This window comes from Cajanus cajan, chromosome 1 (assembly GCF_000230855.2).
Source record: "Cajanus cajan strain Asha chromosome 1, NIPB_CcT2T_4, whole genome shotgun sequence".
Classification (NCBI taxonomy): domain Eukaryota; kingdom Viridiplantae; phylum Streptophyta; class Magnoliopsida; order Fabales; family Fabaceae; genus Cajanus; species Cajanus cajan.
In genome coordinates, this window is record NC_138517.1 from 3,497,583 (window position 1) to 3,520,463 (window position 22,881).

Sequence of the window (22,881 nt, forward strand, 5' to 3'; positions counted from 1 at the left end):
ATAGTTACTTTTTAATGTTGGGGCATCAAATATAGGCCTCGTTTGATGAAGGTCAAATTAATTTATTTTCTCCCATACATTGTGGAGTTCATTTCATGTAAGTACTTGTACAACTTTGTCACTCAACCTGTCTAATCTAATGTCTCCTTTTCGACATCCATATCCATGAGCTACCTAATTGAAACTTAGAGATTTATACATTGACAAAATGAAAATGTTATGTTGTAGATTTGATCTTTGCTAGCTACTAGCTAGCTATCTTTTGTGCTCTATGGTTCTATCCCACGCCAAGATTATTTCAATCACATATTCGGCAGAACAATTGAGTATTGGAATAGAATCAATAGCTTATATTTTAAATTCCGATTACAATAGAATCAAGTTATAAAAGATTTACTGTGTGTTTATTTCAGCATTGCTGATCCACATCAAATTAAAGTGTATTTTCTTGTCAACAAGAAGAAGAAAATAAAAGCATGAAAAACGACTTGACTTCTATTGATTCACGTTCAAGGAATAATTAATACGATACCAAACACGACTTTTTTTAGATAAATAATCCGTTTTTTCCCTTTGTTTAGATGGTAAATATTCCTCAAAATATAGAGAGTGAATTAAACCCATATTTGAATGAAAAACGAGATACTAATATAAGTTCTTGACTTTTGAATTAGGTAGATTCATATATGAAAGAGATTAACAATAAGGTGTGTTTGGAAACTTTCAACTCAATGTAATACTGATCCATTTTTTACTTTCCCTTTTAGGTTTGTGTATAAGAGTGTGTGAAATTAAACTTCCATTTAAAAGGGTCCTAACATATATTCAAACACACTTTTAATTATATAAAGATTCAACATATATTTATAGAGGAGATTTGTTTTTTTTTTCTTCTAAATTATACTCTTGACTTTTTATTTTACTTTTTAGATTTATTTTTATTTTTTATTTATTAAAATATTTATTATGGTAATTTGTCTTTTATATTTAGATCAATTTGATCATTTTAAAAGAACAATATTTTTTATTTTGCGATATAATTTTGAATTAATTTTTAACTTATTCGAAACATGAAACTTGTAACCATAAATTTAACTATATAAAAATATAAAATTCAATTGACGTTTGAACTCATGAGAGCTATAACAAAATAAAAAACGTGCGAAACATATCTCGTAAATGACTAGAAAATAGTATAAAATTATAATTTTAAAATTTTTAATTATTATTTTAGACTTATTTTTATTTATTTTTCACCATGTTTGAATTTTTTTTATTTCAACTTTAGTTATCTTCAACAATTTTCATATAAATGAATATAATAAGACGAATTTTAAGTCTTGAATCAGTCATAAAATAATCTAAAATCACGTCTTAAAATTAAAAATAATCATTATTTAGAAATACTGAATTGGTCCAAATTTAAAAAATAAATAATCATAATGAACATTTTAAAATATAATAGACGAAAATGAATTTAACGAATAAGATAAAAGATAAAAAGTATAATTTTGTCACTTTTTCCAAATATACAACATAAATTTTCATTTTTTATTTTTTCATTATTGAAAAAGATATATATGCCACAATGAACTCCAAAACAAAATCCAATTTAATAACATTACACCAAGTTATTTCACATTTTTTTTCATTGATTATTCAACCAAGTTGATTGAGAAAAAGTGATCTAGGAGCCACCATTTATATGACCCTCTTAGTTGTGCAAGAAAGTTAAAGATGTGCATTAGAAGTCAAATACAGCAATAGTAGAATGAATACTGTAGCTGACTATTCCTATTGTTTATGAGTTTCATGGAGAAGCCGATGGAAAATTTAAAATATTGAGAAAGGAGAAGCACATTGAATTTATTCTTATACGAATGCAGACATAATGGGACAATTGACAACCAAGAAAAAACACTGTGGGTGAGTTGTAAGATTCCTCCTAGCAGTGTTTCAATGCCGCCCCACATCACTGCAACAACAATAACAACACGTTTTCATTTGAAACTATTTATGCTATTTTCCGTTTCCATCTAAGCCACAGAGATAACCTTCCCAAAAAATCTCACACTTCCATTCATTTAATAAATCAACCCTTATATATTAAATATATACATTTATTTTATATGAAAGTATTTTTAGATATATTAAATATAAACATTTATTTTATATGAGAATGTTTTTAATTTTTTTATAAAAAAATTAAATATTTATTTAATTCAATTTTATTTATTATAATTATTTATTAATTAAATTTAAATATTTAAAATAAATTATCAATAAATAAAATAATATTATTTTGTAATAAAATCAATCTTTATATATAAAATACAAATAACTATCCTATGTGAGAATATTTTTAGAAACTTTTTTTTATTGTGAGAGTTTTTAGGATTTTTTTTCACTTCATACTTAATTTAATTTTTATTTATCATAATTATTTATGAATTAAATTTTATTTTATAATAAATTATCAGTATATAAAAAATAATTTTATTTATAATATAAATTATTTATCATAAAATTAAAATATAATTTATATATATTAAAAATATCTACTTATTCATATTTTAAGTTAAATTTTAATATTTTTTATAATAAATTATTAATAAAAAAATATTATATTACAATATAAATTATTTATCATGAATTTAAAATTTAATTTATATATTTAATTATAATATATATATAATTTATTTTAAAATTTAATTATGTATAATAAACATTTAATTTATATATTGTACATGCTAAAACACTAGTTAAAATATTTGTATAGAAGAAAACTCTATGCAAAATTTGATTTTAAAGATTCAAATTTTATTCAATATTTTAAAAATTAAAAGACTGTTCTTGCAAAGCTAGTTACAAAATCCCTTTACAAAGAATCAATTCATTTTGGTTTGTTTGTGTTTAATAACACACTTAATAAACATGTCTATTTTATTTTAAAAAAATTATGTTATTGGTGCACTTTGTGGAAAAATCTGATCATCTTTAGTGATTTTTTTTACTTAAATAAATTTTAATATCTTATTTTATTTATGATCAATTAAAAAATGTACAATGATAATAATGAATATTAAATCTAAATTTTATGCATCTATCATGATCTCCGAACACTTAACTAACCTTAATAGTTTCAATCTCTTTGAATATATCATTTTTATTTTCATTTTTAAATTGAATTTCAACAATTTTTAATAAAAATTATAAATAGTTAAAAATATTTATATATCACAATATAATCATTTATTATAAATCTAAAATATTATTTATATTTTTAAATATTTATTATATTATAAATTTAATTACATAAAATAAACAAGTATCTTATACATTGTAGAATCTAAAATACTACTTAAAAAAACATAGAAGATAAAAAGGACAAAAAGAAAAAAAAATGGCATTGCTTAAAAAAATTTCGACTACATTTAATTATTTTTTTTAATGAGAAATAGTTTTTTTTTAGTAATAAATTATACCTTTAAGTTGTGTAAAGGTTAAAATAATTTTTTAGTCCTTATAACCTCACTTCCTTTACCTTTTAGTTTATATAGTTTAAAATAAATATTTTTAGTCTTTAAATTTATTTTTTTCAATCTCTTTCATTCTCTATATTTTAAAATAGATCTTTTTAGTCTCTATACCTGCATACATACATACATACATACATATATATATATATATATATATATATATATATATCTTTTTAGTCTTTATTGTCAATTTTTTTGTAACATTATTTATTTTGTGTTAATGTGATAGAAGTCTTTAACTTTATGAGCGTAAAAAAAGAAAAAGAATAACATTTCAATAATAGGCGTCGTAGGTGATGGTAGAAATAAGAGAAAGAATATTGAGACACCTAAGTTAGAGTAACTTTAACAAAAAAAATCAATATCAAATACACATAAATTTGGAATTAATACATATGTTATGTCAACATGAAAGAAACAAAGTTAAAAAAAAAAATTAATGCCAAGGACTAAAGATTAAAAAATTATAAGTATAAGGACTAAAAAGATTTATCTTAAATTATAAGGACTAAAAATGATTAATAAAAATAAGTATAAAAATTAAAAAAGTCAATTTTAAACTATAGAGATTAAAAGGTAAAGTAAGTGAAATTATAGAAATTAAAAAATATATTTTAACCTTGAGACTTAAAATGAGTTTTTGGTTCTTGAACTATAACAAATGTGCGATTTTAGTCTTTCAAATATTAATTAACCAATTATAATCCCTCAAATATTGTTATTGTGTAATTTGGGTCCCTCAATTTTTAGTAAGCAATTTTAGTGCTCAAGTATTGCAATTATGTAGTCTTTCAAGTTCTGCATTTATAAAAATTTATACCTATTTAATTAAACAATTTAAGTTTATCAAGTACATTGTAATTATGTAATTTTAATCCCTTAAGTATTATAATTATACAATTTTTTGTCTATTTAATTTACATATATCATGATTTTAATTCATATATTAAATGATATATATTTATTATTACTAAAATTATTAATATATGTAATTTAGATAAGTAAAAATCTGTGTAATTACGATATTTGAAAAACTGAAATTTTATAATTGAGATACTTAAAAAATTAAAATTCATCCATTAGAACTCTATGGATCAAAATAGCAAAGGTGTAATATTTAGAGAAATAAAAATGGAATTAAACCTAAATAATATAAATATTTAATTTAATATTTTGCAAAAAGAAGGGGATTAATTTATCATTTATAACCACTCAAATTTAAAGATTGAAAAAAACTAGTCAATTTTTTTAATCATTTATAATTACGGTTTTTCTAATTAGGTCTTCAATGTTGTAATGCTGTTTATTAATCTTACAATGGTCAAATCACATCTTTTATCTTTTAACTTATTTTCTACTTCCATGTTCATTGTTTTCTTTTTTTACAACTTTAACACGCTTAACGAAAGTCTTCTACATGAATAACTGCGCATTAATAAAACCGCGTATAACTTTCTACAATTTTGATTTTGATGATGCATGTGGTCGTTCACGCCATAGAAAATTCTAAAAGTTTTCAATAATTTCTCAGTCATTTTTTTTAAAAATATTTTATAACTCTTTCAATTTAAAATGAAAAAAATCAACCATCTTTTCTTTTCATACAAACTTCTGCTTGTAAATATTCCATGAAACAATCTTGCCATTTGGCCATGCCACATAAAAAAACATCACCCTTTTTGAAGAAGAAAGTTTTTGGCGAAGTTGGAAACTTTTCGTTTTTAAGGTATAGCAAAAAAATAAAATAAAATTTGTATGGAAATAATTTGTAACATACAATTTTTAAGAAATAGCATTAAGAATTTGTAAGAAATAATTTTTTTAATCCCATGAATAAAAACCTTTCTTTTTTTATCAACGGAATTACAATGAAAGCAATATAATTTGAACCTAGAATGATTATATGGATCGAATAAAAATGTTTTGCACTATTATTTAATTATGTATTATTATATAGAAAAATTATAGATTTTTGTCATAATTAAATGATAGTGCAAAAATCTATTTTATACTTAATTGATGAAAATTACACTCATTACACATATAAAGACTGCGCTTACTTTTGAGACGAGTTTTGTTTTCTGCAATAATGCAAATCTTTTGTTATAATGGTCATAATCACATTATTGTAGTAGATAATTCACTAGTTTATTTGCTTTCACACCTGTGTTAACTCGATACACAACCCTTAAAACAAACAAACAAACACTCCATCCTTACAAATGCATAAAATCACTTAAAAATGAATTCTTAACGATTAAGTTGATACTTGCAAAGTTACAAACACATAAAACCATTGCAACAAAGTGTAAATTCAGGAATAAAAACTACTAAAACTTAAATTTTAGATCCAACAGCAAAAAATTATTTGTCATTAGTTTTTATAAAGTATAAAATCCACATATATTAGTAAAAAAAAAAGAAAAAACTCTATATACATCCCTCTCATTAAAAATATAAAAATCTTTTTCAAATTTTGTTTTAGGTCTCACTCATTGTTAAATTGACTCACGACAACAACACCACTATTATATTAATAAATAAATTCAAATACAACTATCTTATTAAAAGTATAAATATCTCTTTCAAATTTTGTTTTAAGTCTCACTCATTGTTTGGTTGGTTTTGGAATGCAACAACACCATCATGTACAATTTTAGAATGGACTTGACATCTGTGAACAATCCGATAACAATTCGATAATAAATGATCAATAACAATTAATAATTATTAGAATAAATTATAATATTAATTTAAAGTATTTATATAAGTTTAAACATAATTTAATATTATAAAATCAATTTATGATGTGAAGATTGTTTTCTATTTATATATTTTAATTAATTTGATGATGTCATTTAATAACTAAAAGGAGATTATATAATTGTTGCATTTCCTAACCTTGCTGCTCTTATAAAAATATTACATTGGTTTAAGATCCCTTTAATATCTATATTTGGATGTCACTTTGAACTGCAGACTGATTTACAGAAGACTATTCCTTAACCCTTATTTTTATTAAGACTCGAATCACGAACCTTAATAAAGGGATCATACTCCTTGTCCCTTGGTGCAATAAGCAGCATATCAATGTATAAAGTGATTAAAATATTAATATGGAGTACAATTCAAGTGAATTTGTTCTTTGACATAAATAACTTAGACAAGTTCCAGATCTTGGCTTATAACCTTTGGCTCCTGTGATCGAATAATGTGACTAATGACTATATATTAATAAACTCTAGTGTTTTATTCTTCTAGAAACGAGGTAAGATGCTAAGCAATGAACCTATCCACCTTTTATTGTTTCATGGGTCAGAGACCATGAAAAGTAAATGGAGGCCATGATATGGAATTTATAACAGCAGTAGGCTTTTTTCTGTCTTTAGAAAAAGCAACAGAGTTCATATTGTTCACGTTGACAAAAATCTCCCAAAAAAATGTTGCACTGTTAGGAGCTATTCAAACCATTTGTACTTATTATTATTTATCTTGCGTAGGCAAATTTTCATACTCATTATAAATTGTAAGTCGCTTCTGCATATATATGCATGGTGTTTTGAGATTTGATCAATGAGACTAGACATGTCTACTTCTCCAAAGAGCATCATCTATTCATGTGAAGATGATAATGAACTTAGAAGAGGGCCATGGAGTGTTGAAGAGGATGATCTTCTCATTAATTACATTGCCAATCACGGGGAGGGGAGATGGAATTTGCTTGCTATATATTCAGGTAATCCAAGAATAGCTAAAACAAAAAAAAAATCTTGTTGGTGATACAATATTTGGTAATTTTATATTATTTTTAAACCATTTTTTTATGCTAATTCTGATTATTTGCTTTATCTTATGTGATGGCTAAATTATCTGAAGGATTAAGGAGATCAGGAAAGAGTTGCAGATTAAGGTGGCTAAATTATCTAAAGCCAGATGTTAAGAGAGGAAATTTAACCAAAGAAGAGCAGCTTTTGATTTTTGAACTCCACTCAAAGTGGGGCAACAGGTGCATATCTGATAATAATTACTTGTCTTAACACTTGTTTGGATATAAGAAATTATAATTTTTTTTAGAGTTTCTCTATCGAAAATAAGAAACTTTTTGATAGAAAACTCTTAAAAGTACTTATAATTTATATTCAAACAGACTTTTGGTAAAAGTATGCTAATTCATTAGATTTTGATTCTTGGGAAAGAAAGAAACCTGGCCACTATCAATTTCTAGTCAATTCTAGAATAATAACATAACATCGTTCCTTTGGATAATTATTGCCTCTTTGTGATTGTTGTATGCAGGTGGTCAAAAATTGCACAACAGCTGCCTGGCAGAACAGATAACGAAATCAAGAACTATTGGAGAACAAGGATTCAAAAACAATCAAGATATATGAAATTTGACACAGATAGAACAGAATTTGTAGAATTTGTCAAGGGTCTAAAGATGACAAGATATCTTCATAAAGCACAAGAATCATCTTCTTCAGCCATGTCAATCCAAGACCAAGCAATACCCTTGCCTTTTGAGGGTGGTTGTCACTATTCCTCATTTGAGATTGGAACAACACCAACAACACAAATCACTTGCCAGGGAACTTGTGTGAATGAAGGAGGCCCCAATTGTTTGTACTCAGACTCTGAACACAACAATGGTTCAAGCATTTCCTCTTCAGAATCAGTGAATATCCTAAATATGGATCAGCCTTTGGAATACACTACTAGTCAATTTCAGGCCTTGGATAGTTCTGACTTTGGCATCTTTTCACATGATGGTTATTGCATAAATAACAATAATGAATATGGCATGGATGCCTTCGACTTGACAACCACAACCACAATGGTTGCTGAGGATCTGAAACTCCCAATGATTGATTGCCGAATATCACAAACCAGTTGGCCAAACAAGGAATTTGCACGTAGCGCATGGAGCATGGATGAATTATGGCACTTTAGGAACACACAAAGATGAAGATTTTGATTTTAGACTATCCTTTTAGAACCAATCACAAACTATCTTTTATTATATATATTGTTATTAATTAGATAATGGATCGCTGATTAGCTTAGCTAACAATATAAATTTAATGAGTAATTTTATGAGTTATAGTACACTTAGACATCTATCTGCAGTTGTTTGTTTCTCTGATGTTATAATATGAATGTGGAAATTTTACTGTAAAACCATAAAGCTAACAAAGATTTCATAAACTTCATAAATGTGGACTTTCAGCTGATTTTGTAGAGTCAAGACTTGAACTTGATTCTCACCTTATTGTAAGATTTCATGAATATTTCAAAGTAACCCTTTTTATCACTTGGACTGTAAGAATATATTTTCACTTATTTTCAGTGATTAGGCTCCATTTACTATTTTTAGTGACATTTTTTTTTTATAATTCAGAGTGCAGCCATTCGGTGAGTGTTTATAAAAATTGGAATAAAAAATTTATAAAGTTATTTGTAATTAAAATTGATTTTGAAGTAAAGTGATTTATATTTAAATATTTTTAATTTAAAGCAAATTAATAGTGAAAAAATGAAATATAATTTTTTATCCAACACAAAAATCAGTTAAAATTATTTAAACTCAAAATTAATTTTATATCTAAAAATAATTTCACAACATAAAATTATACCAATAGATATTTATCCAAAATTATTTTAACTAATATTTTAATATGATTTTAAATAATCTAATGAAAATTCAACTATACAATATGTGTGATAGAACGAAAAAGTAAATAAAAATTCATACATGTAGAGTACGACATTTGGCATGGCTTGCCCTAATTTCATAAAAAAAAAACTTTATTTTGATTTAAATAAACATACTAAAAAAAAAAAGAAAAAATGGTTAATCCAACGGTCAGGATACATGATTTTTCTCACAGAATCGGAGCCGTCCATGTGTACCACCCAGCCAATCCGAATCGTTTATTTAATCTTTATAAACCAAATTTAATCCAACACATTAGGGTTTCACTGCCGCGAAAACAGAGCAAGGATCCACTCTTTTGCAGCGGCTCTCGGCGGCTTTCATCTTCCCGGGGTGAGGTAAGATCCTGACACCCTTTTAGGATTTGAGGTACTCTGCAACTTCTTAACCAAAATCGACGGAAAACGGATCAAAAGTTCTCATTTTTAGGTTCCGTGAGGAATTGTTCATTTGTGCAATGAAATTTCAATCGATGGTTGTGCTTTGTTTTTGTTGGGATTGTGAGGAATTTGCTCTAGAAAAAAGGGTTTTGTTTTTTTTAGTTGTATTCTTTGAATCACACTGTTAGGTTTTGTAAGTATGTTTTCTTTCTATATTTCTCTTAGCATTGTTCTATTCATAAATGGGTTTTCATCTTTGACCCCATTATATAGTGTTCAAATGGGATAAGCATGTAATTGAACTTTCAAACTAATATTTGAATTTTATTGTCAGCAAATGACTCTAATGAGAAGAATGTAAGATTGTTGTATTGCTCGGGTTGTTGTTATCTTGACAATGCTGAGAATATTTGGCTTATTCATGCTGAATATGTTCAGTAATCATCACAGTTTGTTGGTGAAAATGATGGGAGATGTAACTAGGAATTGATGGTCTGGTCATGATTATCTTTAGTATCAATGTGGTGTTTGTGATATTATTTCAATTAAAATTCACTTGATGATTAGGCTGTGCTTGCTGTTAGATGTTTGCATATTGAACTTTTATTTTAATTTTTGAAACATAAGCTACGGCATTCACCTAATTCATTCTTCGTTTACAGTTGTCAAGATGTACACATCAAGGAAGAAAATCCACAAAGACAAGGATGTTGAGCCAACTGAATTTGAGGAATCAGTTGGACAGGTTTATTTTGTTTCTAAAAACTGTTGCTGTAGGCTGTAGCTGCTAGTCAGTTTCAAGTGCAATGATGAAATAAAATTTGTTGTTGCAGGCATTGTTTGATCTAGAAAATACCAACAATGAGCTGAAAAGTGATTTGAAAGATTTATACATAAATTCAGCAGTGTAAGAATTTGTTTTAATGGTCGCTTGTGTGAAGATAATGAGATTTTGGTTGTCTCTTGACTATCATTTTTGTGATCTACAGCCAAATTGATGTTGCTGGGAACCGCAAGGCTGTGGTTATCCATTTTCCCTACAGATTAAGGAAAGGATTTCGGAAGATTCATGTCAGGCTTGTGAGAGAACTAGAGAAAAAATTTAGTGGAAAGGTAGGTGTACAGTCTTATCATATTGGAAATTATTCTTATTAGCATCTATTATCAATATTCTTTCACTTTCTATTCTTTTCAATCTCGCAATCTCCAAGGTCTCTTGAGTTGCTTTTATTTTTTATACAATGGTTTAATCATTAATTAAGCTTATGAATTAAGCAAGTCGCTATGTAGTACATTGATGACATAATAATTTTAGCTATGGGTGTTGTTTCCCTATTCCAGGCTCCTACAATTCATGTATTGTTTTGAAGTGTGGTGCTTCATATTGTTATATTTTAATTACTCTTAAACTTGTAGGATGTAGTCCTGATTGCCACCCGTAGGATATTAAGGCCACCAAAGAAAGGTTCTGCCGTTCAGCGTCCCCGCAGTCGGACACTCACTGCTGTGCATGAGGCAATGCTCGAGGATATTGTATTGCCTGCTGAGATTGTTGGAAAGCGTGTTAGATATAGAATTGATGGTGCCAAGATTATGAAGGTAAATATTATATAGCCAAAGAACTTATGAAATTCTTATTTAGCTCAATCAACTACCGAGATCTGAATTAAACATCTCTATTTAACCAAGCTAATGAGCATATGCATGTAATGCTTAGAAATTAATACTATGCTTAAACTTGTGTGAGAAAGCCATCTGTTCAAAATTTGAAAGAAATCATCAGGCTGAGCACTCGTTGAGGAACATTTAATACACCTTGTTAAATGTTTCTAAATCACTAAATAATATACATTTTGTTGTGTCTTTGACAGAAATTATTTTTCCTTAGGGGGCCATGGTTAGGATTTGTCTTTATTTTAAGTGAATTCTTGTGTTTGTCTTGACAGGTCTTTTTGGACCCCAAGGAGCGAAACAACACCGAGTACAAGTTGGAGACTTTTGCTGCAGTATACAGGAAATTTTCTGGCAAAGATGTTGTGTTTGAGTATCCTACTACCGAGGCATAGGTTCTATTTATAAGCTTTGAATTTGTTCCTGAATTACATATGGTGGATGCTGGTCTTGTTAAGTTGGCTTTTATTCCGGATTTCCTTTAGGGAGTTTTAGGAAACTGTGTCCTGGTTTATCAATGTAGAATTTGATATATTTTCTTATAACATCCAAATGATTCCCCTTTTTATAAGATTTTTTGCAGTATTTTGTTCTTGAATGGCAGCGAAAATGCATTGCTTATTGGATACCGTGAAAAAAATGGAAGCTAAGGGTGAAATGGAAAGAAATAGGATTTAGGTATAAAATTGCATGAGATATTGCTTTAGCTGTTGTTCAAAATGCATACTGAGGACACTTTTGGAAACAGATCAACATTACTATACTCTTATTGAAGGAATGCACTCTAATTTTGTAAGCAAATATGCTGTCAGAATCCCGCTTTTATTCATTGGTGGTAGTTTTTCGAGTGAGTTTTATTCACTTAAAACTAAAGTATGAAGGTGGTTGGTATCTTATAATTTTGATGGGTTATATTGTATTAAATTTTAAATAAAACAATATAAAATGAGAAGTTGCACTCACTTGCTCTGATACTTAAACGACACATATCTCTTTTCTAGTTTTTACAAATCACTTATTTATCTTCTCATGTTTTGTCAATCATGTATTTGTCTATCTTTAATTTTTGAATTATGTATAATTTTTTTATTTTCTTTATGAATTTTTTTATTGTTCTTCAATTTTGAAAATAATAACTTAACTCATTTTTTTTGAAATTGTTTGTTGAAGTTGATATATATTTAGAATATAATTTGGGAGTTAAAATTAAAAAAAGAGATTAATTTTCATTCTATTATTTGTATTTGCATTAATAATTTATATTTTAATTGTGTTCAATTGTGTCATATATAAGGGGTTATATGTGCCACTTTTATAAATAATGAAAAGAGATTAGTGTTCACTTAAAGACTAGGGGAGAAGGTGTGCTTTAGGAATGGTTAGGGCAATTTTTCATGATATTGATGTGTATCAAGTGTGGTAATCTAAGTGTAGCTTAATAAAATGTAATATACAATTATGATTAAGTGTATATTTTTGAGGTTTTTATTTTAAAAAAATTAATAATGTGTATTTTATCACAAAAGTTATATTTCATTAAGTTTAAAGGGAAATTTATTTTTGATTTCTCTAATTTAAAATTACTTAATCCTTGTAACTTTTAAATATTTTATTTGTCTTTCAAATTATTAATAAAATATTTGAAAGTAATAATTCGATATGGTTATGTGTTGATTTTACTTATAATAATATTATTAGGTAGATTTTATATGATATTATTTTATAGGTTTTTTTAAAAAAAATTTGAGTATAAAAATTAAATTTTTTTTAAATTATAGAAGTTAAAAAGGTTAATTTTAAATTTAAGAAATTAAAAATAAATTTATCTTAAATTTAAGAGACTAAAAATATATTTAAAATATTTGTTTATTATAAAACGGAATACATAACTTGAAGAGTTTTCTCAGTTTTTTCACTCTCAATTAGATATTATATCTATTGTTTGTTCCTTCAAGTGTGTTTTTTTAATCTATTTTTCTCAACTACTTCAATTCCCAAAGTACAATCCTCTTTGTTTATTTCTATATACGATCTTACTAACTTTTTATCCATTTAAATGTTTTTTTTTTGAGAAATTTTAACTTCAAGTTATTTTTTTTTTGCGATATATGCTCTCAAAATTAGATTTGATCAATTTAGCTGTGTTGTCAATTGTTTTGAAAATACTAATGTAAGTATATTATGGTGATACTAGTGGATTAGTATACTCATTCCAATCACGAAACCTGTAATTACAAAATTATGGAGTATATACATACGATTTAACACTTTTTTTAAGTGTAAAAATATATTTAAGTTAAACTTACACTAACACTACCCATTTTCATAAATGTAAAAATTGATGATTAGGTAGTTGGATATATGCTTAAATATAATTCTAAAAAAATGATACAATTATATTAAGTCAAATCATCATTTACATGACATTAGATTAAATTTAATTTACATCTAATCCTTTTCTACAAGTATCTTAAATAATTAACCATAAAAGTCTTACAAAGACATTTTATGATGAATATTCCATTAGTATTGTGACGGAAATTAATGAGAGGATATAAATCACCAAAATTTAAAAGTTTGAGGTATAAATTGTAAGAAAAATTACTTGGGGGCAAAATTCACCAAAAATCAAAAGTTTGGAGGCACAAAATGCAATCAAGTTTCTCATAGACATGCGAAGTCATCAAGTTTATCTATATTAGACGTTCGACTTAACATTGTATTTTGACTAATAACTGAAATATGGACAAAAATTGTCAAAATTTAAAAGTTTGGACATTATTTGTGAGAAAAAAATTGAGACAAAAATTTGTCATAAAGTAAAAGTTCGAAGGCACAAAGTGCAGTTAAACCTTTTAACATTAATTAAAACATTTACAAGATTTTATTGTCACATATTTTCATACAAATTTTGTTATATATAAAAAAAACATAATGTGTCTAATGGTTTTTTTTTACCATTTTTTAAGATCCATATGTACATTCATATATATATATATATATATATATATATATATATATATATATATATATATACATTTATCTATATTACTCTTAGGTCATCTTTTCGATTAAAGGAGACCTAAGTTTCAACATGCATACATAAATATTGATGACATTTTTATTTATTTAATTCTTACACATATTTCGTTCACATAATACATAAATGTAACACATAGACATACATATTTTATTGTATTCATATAACTTATACATGTATCACATTTCCTTCATATATTTCATCCATCGAAATAAGTATAATATTTTATTCATATATAACATATAATTTTAATTGAACCTAAACTTGACATATATAAACAACACTCAACACCATTATGCATTCATGTAAACATGCTTACTCACTTGCACATGTATACACTAAACCCATTAATCATTCAAAAGAACTCAAATCTCTCTTTAAGCCCTAACTAACTTAACATATTCATGTAAAATATGGTTGAAGAAAGAGACAATTAAGAAACAATCAATGAAGTCGATTCTCTTGTTGTGACACAATTTAATTAACATTCATAATAACTCATTATATCAATTGATATTATCCAATTATTTTATTAAATATTCTATAATTTTAGTCAAGGAATCATTCCATTTACTTGATCATAATAGTCTTTTCTTATATTTCCTATAGGTCAACCTTAATATTTGATAACAATCCTAGCAAAAATAACATTGTTGCCTTACACAAAATTTGAAAGAAATGTATATTTGACAAGGTTGTGAGTCACCCAAACATCTCCAAAGAACTTCCAACTGTCTAGAATGTGGTGATGTTATAAAGAATGTTCATGTTTAACAACAATCATAGCAAAAATAACAACGTTGTCTTATACAAAATTTGAAAGACGTGTATCTGACAAGGTTGTGAGTAACCCAAACTTTTTCAAAGAACCTTCAAGTGCTAGAGTGTGGTGATGTTATGATAAATGTTGAACATTCCCAATATACTGAGTCAACAATATGTTAGAGACAACTCTTTTCTTTCTATTAATTACAAGTTAATCCTCGATTTGAATAAGTCTGGTTGAAGTTTTCACAAGTATTGTTTCCAATTTTCTTTGAAATTTTGTTTGTATTACCTCTATTAGTCTTTATATCCACCATCCGGTGCCAACCCTGACGGGTGTCTAGGAAATAATCAAGGAGCCAGAAAAAATTCAAATTACATTATCATGAGGAGATTTTTTTTTTTTTTTTTTTTATATATAAATTCTTTTGACATTGATGCTTCACTTCATTTTGTCCCATTTTTTTAGCAGAAAATTCAATTATCAAATTTTAATTTATGCAAGCAAAACTAACAATTTCAATTTGCACAAAAAAAAGACGCCTATGTGCATGTAGAATTTATATTTGCATGTATTTAATTATGAACAGAAGAAATATTTTTTTATATATATATAAAAAGTATATTTTAAGTAAAATTAGGTTTTTTATTTATTAATAAATATGTGAATGTTTTAGAATATTTGTACATAAAAACGTTTTATTTATCACCATTATTGTTGTAGAAGCTAAAAGTGCACCATAACTAGTTGGGGACAATTTAGGCCTGGAAAAATGAAACCAATGTTTCTTTAACAAGTAAATGTGTAAAACTCAACATAAAGATCATTAGTTCAGGTTTGTTTAACTATGTTTTATGAAAAAAAAAAAAATCTGAATATTTTTTTTGTCTTCCAACCCACAACATTGGAGACAGTGACTTCAAATGTTACTTATTATCATCAATAATCCCACAAGTCATATTATTATAACTATTATCATATATGTACTGGTACCCTTCGGCCTCCAGTTAACCCAAGCACCTCCTCATCTCTGGATTTACCAATGGCCCAATCAGTCCCTAATTAAACCGAACACCCTCTCAGCTTTGGCATAGCCCGAGTGGTCCAACCACCGTGGAACAGACCATAAGGCCCGAATACCAACCCGAGAATCATGGGAGCTGAGTACCCCTCAGCCAGATCATAATCCAAAGGGGTACCACGTGAGAGGCCAACTTGTTTCCCGCCAAAAGAAACACCATTCCTCTTAATCTTAGCTAAATAATAAAAATCCACATCAGCCTAAATTATAATATAAAACTCAAATTAATAACCTCTTAATCCAAAAAGCCCATTTGACCCAAATACATTATTATAAATACAAAGCATTAATGGGACAAAAAGAAGGTATGATCATTTAATATTTATTACTTTGAACCGAATATTTACTTGAGCGTTAGAGTATCTTTACAGGTACCCTCCCCACAAGTCGGCGCAAGGATTTGAGCTATTATCATCTTGGGAGTTTTGGAGATCAATTATCAAGGAGAAGATTAACAAAGGAGTGTTCTTGAACAGTGACAATATATGAACCTGGAAATCCAAGCACCTTGTCTCGTCTATTATCAAAAAGTAATTGAATACCAATTGAACCATGTTTTGATAGTGGCACAAGAATTCAGTCGTTGAATCCCAATCGACTGGAGATCAAGTCAATAGTCACAATCAACTAAAGGGTCAGACGATTCAATAAATGATCACGCTTGCTTTCAAAGAATTGATATATAGCCAAATAAAAAGTTAGAATTCAAAAATATCCGACTCAAAAAAATCTTTTATAATTTGTTTGAATGGATAATATAGAAAAAATTTAAAATTCAAACATTTGTTAAATTCTCTAAGAAAAATAAGAATTTTAATTTTTTTAATATTTTTCTTATCTTACCTATATAAAAAAATATTAATATTTTTTTAATTATTGAATATTCAAAATATTTTTTAAATTATTAAATACTATTTAATATTAATTTTAAAACTATTAAATATTTAGAAATTAGTTAATATTTATTTTTATAAAATTTAATCTTAAAATATCCCTCTCTCTCTTTTATATATATATATAATCAATATTATCATGGTAGAAATCAAATTACTATATCTAAATTAAGAATTTAAAATTAAAAAATTTTGAATTAATTTATCTAAATAAAATATAATGCAGCAAAGAAAAAGGCCTCAATCCTTTGTTAAATACATCAAACTATTTCTCTACTGATATAAATACGATATTACAAAAAAAAAAATACCCTTAAATAAATAGTGAGCTTCAGTTACACTCTATACAATATGAATGTAGGTCTTCTCATCTGCCTTCATCAAAAGAAGAGGTAGATATAGAATTTCTAGAATAATCCTCTACAAAACTACTACTACCACCTGAGGCCCTGGTAGCACTACTAGCATTGGTATTGGTCAAAGCAGAAGTTGTGGTTGTAGTCCAACGTCCAACACGACCTTGAATTCCTGGTTTACCTGGTCTTGGCAAAGTGAAGGAATCACTTGAGAGCATAAGATGAACAGCATTCATGTCAGGTCTTTCAATTATGCTTGCTTGGCAACACAACAAACCTAGCTGAATGCACATTGCTGCCTCATCACCATTGTATTTACCAAGGGTTGGGTCAATTAAGTCCATTATCTTACCCCCTTGATATAGCGACCATGCCTACAAAATTCAGTGAAGAAAATGAACGAGTGTGAAAGAAATGGTCACATGTTATGCTTAATGATTGGTATCGGTGGTAGTTTGAAATTCATGTTAACTCCCTTTGACAACATAAGTCAACTAATAGGGAGTAATATGCATATCGTTCCATAAAATGCAGGTTTTACTGTCCAGTTCATATGGAAGATGCTCTATGGTGCCACTTCAACGCAAAAACTTCACCATGTTCACTTACAAAGGCATACACCAAATCATATAGTTGCAGATGAACAATCACAGAGTCTTACTACTTAAGTACATATTCCAAGAAAGGCATAAACTGGCTGACAAATTAACATCAATGAGGTCATAAAAGTTGGTAACCAACAACAGTGACTTGTAAAGAAAAAAAATTGTAAGCATTATCACCTGCACGTTGCCTTTATCTATACTTCAAATACCCTAATTAGTGAACAGGTTTCTCTGAAATAGATTTTAACATTAGAGTGTCGTAGTGCACAAAACTCCACTATTATGGGTTTAAGGTAGGAGGGTTAGATCTATGTTAACCTTTACCCGTGTGGGTGGAGAATCTAATTTGCAACTAGAACTTGTGTGCTTTGACCTCCTCAGGTAACACCAAGACTTGTGGAAGAAGTACAGGCACAGCCATAGACTTTATTCAGAAGCCTGCCTGTTGGGGCACTAACCTTAACATATACAAGAGAATATCAAGAACCAGCATCATTTCTAGTGACCCATCACTTTTCCATTTTATTAATCCCTAGCATAAGTAGAAAATATGCATTTTTTCTTGGTAAAAAAATTTATATTACAGAAGCAGGTCATTAATTCATGACAAAAATCTTAGTTCACGAGCACAATCTGTCCACACAAAATTTGCATTCATGCGTGCCATCTGATCAACTTACATAGCTCAAGAGATCTGCCTTTTCTGAACCAAGGTGCAAGACATGGTTTTTTCTTCCACTAACTATTTCCAACACCAGGACTCCATAACTGAAAACATCTGTCTTCACAGATAGATATCCACGCAAAGCATATTCAGGAGCCATGTAACCACTGCATCCATCAAATATAAAAAGTATAAGGATACCTAAACCTCAATAACAAACAACAAGGAGGGAAGAATCTACTCACTGTGTACCGGAAATCCTGAATGTCTGCACATGAGTGTCCTCCCCAGGAAACAATCTTGCCAAGCCAAAGTCTGAAATTTTTGGATTTAGTTTGTCATCCAGCAATATGTTACTAGCTTTAATGTCCCTATGAATAATTCTTTCCGGGGCTTCTTCATGCAGGTAGAGAAGTCCTCTTGCCACACCTGTAACTATTCTAAATCGTGTTGCCCAGTCCAAAATTGGAGACCTTCTCTTATCTGAAAATCGTCATGTTATAACTGTTGTCAATCAATCACTGCCCACAAACAACCACAAAACAGAGGAAAAGTAAGGTCCCCTTTCTGTTTTCACTTTTTAATTATAAAATTATCACCTTGTTTTCAATATTTTTCCCGTTTTCAAAAATTTGTACAAGAAACATCCAAAACAATTTTGTAATTAAAATGTGAAAACAGAAAATGAAAACAAAAATTAAAGGGACAAGTAAACGAGCCCTAATAAACATCTATTTTCAATACCAAACAGAAAGTGATCAAGGCTTTTGTTAGACAGATACTCATAAACAAGCATCTTTTCAGGCCCTTCTGCACAACAACCCAGTAATATAACCAAGTTCTTGTGTTGAATTTTGAGTAATAGCTTGACTTCATTGGTGAACTCTTTAATTCCTTGCCTTGATTGCAATGACAGCTTCTTAACCGCCACTTCTTGACCATTTGGCATCAATCCCTGCACAAAGCGTGCATAATTTAATTAATTGCATAAACCCTGCTTCTCAAATCTTAAAAACAATATATGGTATAATTAGAAATTAATGTGTAAAATTTTTAGAATAATTCATCAACTTACCGATTAATTTACTTCCTAAAATAAAAAATAAAATAAAATTTGTTTCTAAACTTATTAAATGGCGAGGGTCAATGATTGATATTTGACAATTTAGTAGTCAGTAAACTTTTATAACTTTAAGAATTTAAATAGAATGAATTGAAACTATAATGATTCTGGTTAAATTATATATATATATATATATATATATTTTATCTTATTTTTAAGATTTATTTTAGTCTTTTATTTTTTAAAATGTTCATTTTGGTCATTTATATATTAAATTTGAGTTGATTTGATCCTTTTGAAATAATGATTATTTTTCAATTTTAGGACATGATTTTGAATTCTTTTTTGATTAATTCAAGACTTAAAGTTGTCCTAGTAGATTTACTTATTTGAAAATTATTGAATACAACAAAATTAAAACTAAAAAATGTGATAAATATGGTGAAAATCGAATAAAAATAAGTCTAAAATGCAATAAAAAAATTCAAAAATCTAATTTCATATTATTTTCTAGTTGATCACTGAATATATTTTTCACAAAATTTTCACTGTTTATCAATTAAATTTCATTTTTTTTCATGTAAGTGAATAAGATGTTATAAGTATCACATCTTAACCTAATCAAAAAATTTTCAAAATCGTGTTGTAAAATTAAAAATGAATATTATTTTAAAAGGATCAAATCAATCTAATTATAAAAGAAAAAACATCAAAATGAACATTTTAACAAATAAAAGACTAAAATAAATCTAAAAAATAAAATAAAGGACAAAAGTATAATTTAATGAAAGATTTCTTATAATCATAAGTTACTTTGATAAAATTGTCAAAATTTAGTAATAATGATTTTAAAAATTATAAGTAGAGTGATAATTAGTTAATAGTAACATTTATTCGGTACATTCTTCTTAAGTTCTAATTTTTTTTAATAAGCTTATAATCATATAATATCACGTATGATACAATTATCGGTCGGCTTCATACTTTTACTGTTGAAGGGAAATAGAGATAGGAGTTTTGATAAAATTTTGATGTTTGGTTAATTTTTAGAAGGATAAAAGAGCAAAATTTGTCCTCGTCTAAATTTATTCTTTCCTTTAATATTAGGAGATTTGGAAGAGATTTAAAATATCAGGTGTATAATAATTAATTTTTTTATTAATATTTTGACAACAAAAAATTAATCAACATTTGTGGACATAGTTTCTTCCGATGAAACATTATCTTAACACAAAAAGTATAATAATATATCTTTACTTATGTTTTGAAATTCAAAATTATAAAGATATATATAGGTAAATTAATTTCTAAAATTCTTCTTCATAGGAAAAACAAAAAACAATTATCTACCTTAACATTGAAATCACTCCCTCACCCCTCTTTTTAACCCTTTATTTCCCTTTTCATATTTTCTCCATTAAAATCTCATTCCTCTAGGCATCTTCTTCTATCTGTTTACTCCTCTTCTCACTTTAGAATCAAACATTCTCGCAGGGATTACAAGTCATATTTAGGGGATTCCTAATCAGCTAACAATGTAATTCACTCAATGATTTCTAGCCAAATTCTAATTTGAAAGTCTAAATTAACATAAACCTATAATTAAAAAGATGTAATGTGGTATATGAGTTGTATTTAGTTTAGTAAATTGGAGAAACATGAAGTAATTAGGTATTGAAAATTGAAAAGGAGGGTACCTTGAAGACAGGACCAAAGCCTCCATGACCTAGCTGGTTGAGGTCGGAGAAGAAATTGGTGGCAAGTTGGAGAGTGTGGAGGTCGAATATGAGGTCGAAGGAGTCGTCGGGGCAGTTGGGATCGTCGTGGTGGTCGGCGCCGTGGTCGGAGGCTGCGCCGGCCTTGTAGTAGCAGGGGCACAACCTGGCCAGAAACCTCATGGAGGAGAACAGCCTGGTTAAGCGCGATTTCCGAGGTGACTGTATGGTTGACTTTGTTGTCGGGTCATAACATAATATCTCGCGTTGATCCTCAATGTTGTTTTTGTCACCAAACCAAAACCAGATTTCTTCCGCAACCTCCTACACTCTCTTACGTTTCACTTCAGTCTTTTACTTTTATATCGGAACATCTTAATTCTCATTTGCTTCCATGTAAATGCTTTTCAAACACTATATTTTTTATTTCTACTATTAATAAAATAATTTTATCATCGAATTCATATTTAAAATATATTTTTTAATGTTATATTTTATTTAAAAATTAGTAATCATTATTAGATTATCATAATATTATAAAATAAACTACTATAAGAAAAATAATTAAAAAAAATATATATCAAAATAGATATTAAAAAATAAATTATTAATTATTATTAGATTTTAATATTATTTTAAAATTATATTGAATTAATATAAAATTTTATATATATAATCTAAGGGTTATGAACTTTCAATTTAACGATTGGATTTACAAAATTCATATTTAATGTAAAATTATTAAACGGTGTAATACTTAGTAAAAGTTACACCAGTATAATTATAAACCATATACTTTTCATTGATTTTTACATTTTTTTTTATATATTTATATATATTAATTTTTTTCTCATTATCATATTTTTTAAAAATAATATAAAATTATTGTCTTTTAGACTCTTTTATTTAAGATTATTTTTTTAATTATACATAATATGTATACTATAACTTTTATTAATTTTAAACAAAATATATATAAATATAAAATAGCTCGATCTTACTAGTACTTATATAATGTAAAACTTAATTTTTAGTATATTATTCAAATTTAATTCCTTCTTAATGACATAAACTATTATGATATGTTAGGATATAAAATAAAATAGAAAGAAATGTAAATATAAATAATTGTGTATTTTTGTTAATTAAAGAGAAAGTGAAAAGAGAAGAAAAAGGAAATTTTGCTTCTAATCGTGAGTTCTAAAAATAAAAGTTCAAATTTTATTTTTGAATTGAAAGATAAAATCTTTCTCTCCTCCTTTACGTAATCCTTCAACGTGGCAAACAGAACATTAGAAGTTTGGAATATTGCAAGTCTGCCACTGCAATGCTCTCTTTTGTCCTTCGGAATTCTTTTATTTATTCAAATGCAGTTGTCGTAATTAAATAAATAGT

At 27.2% G+C, this 22,881-nt stretch overlaps 3 protein-coding genes across 4 annotated transcripts; 2 read left to right on the forward strand and 1 right to left on the reverse strand.

Annotated features, from left to right (window-relative positions):
* Positions 1-6,838: 6,838 nt before the first annotated feature.
* LOC109796252 (transcription factor JAMYB) lies at positions 6,839-8,862 on the forward strand. The gene is made up of 3 exons (XM_020355936.3): positions 6,839-7,275; positions 7,416-7,545; positions 7,836-8,862. The coding sequence occupies exons 1-3, from the start codon at positions 7,113-7,115 to the stop codon at positions 8,503-8,505; spliced, it is 963 nt and encodes a 320-aa protein (XP_020211525.2). The 5' UTR covers positions 6,839-7,112; the 3' UTR covers positions 8,506-8,862.
* Positions 8,863-9,371: 509 nt separating this feature from the next.
* LOC109796882 (small ribosomal subunit protein eS7) lies at positions 9,372-11,874 on the forward strand. Of its 2 annotated transcripts, none has more exons than XM_020356725.3 (6): positions 9,372-9,585; positions 10,295-10,377; positions 10,466-10,539; positions 10,622-10,745; positions 11,049-11,231; positions 11,579-11,874. In XM_020356725.3, exons 1-6 carry the CDS (start codon positions 9,387-9,389, stop codon positions 11,696-11,698), a joined length of 783 nt encoding a protein of 260 aa, XP_020212314.3. In that variant the 5' UTR covers positions 9,372-9,386; the 3' UTR covers positions 11,699-11,874. The 2 variants fall into 2 exon arrangements, with proteins under 2 accessions (XP_020212314.3, XP_020212313.2); XM_020356724.3 differs by having other exon boundaries at positions 9,461-9,590.
* A 5,430-nt stretch (positions 11,875-17,304) lies between these two features.
* Positions 17,305-21,851, reverse strand: LOC109797005 (cysteine-rich receptor-like protein kinase 44). Its single transcript, XM_020356885.3, has 5 exons — positions 21,469-21,851; positions 19,453-19,663; positions 18,954-19,191; positions 18,725-18,875; positions 17,305-17,813 (listed from the first exon to the last, which is right to left on the reverse strand). The coding sequence occupies exons 1-5, from the start codon at positions 21,667-21,669 to the stop codon at positions 17,451-17,453; spliced, it is 1,164 nt and encodes a 387-aa protein (XP_020212474.1). The 5' UTR covers positions 21,670-21,851; the 3' UTR covers positions 17,305-17,450.
* Positions 21,852-22,881: the final 1,030 nt, after the last annotated feature.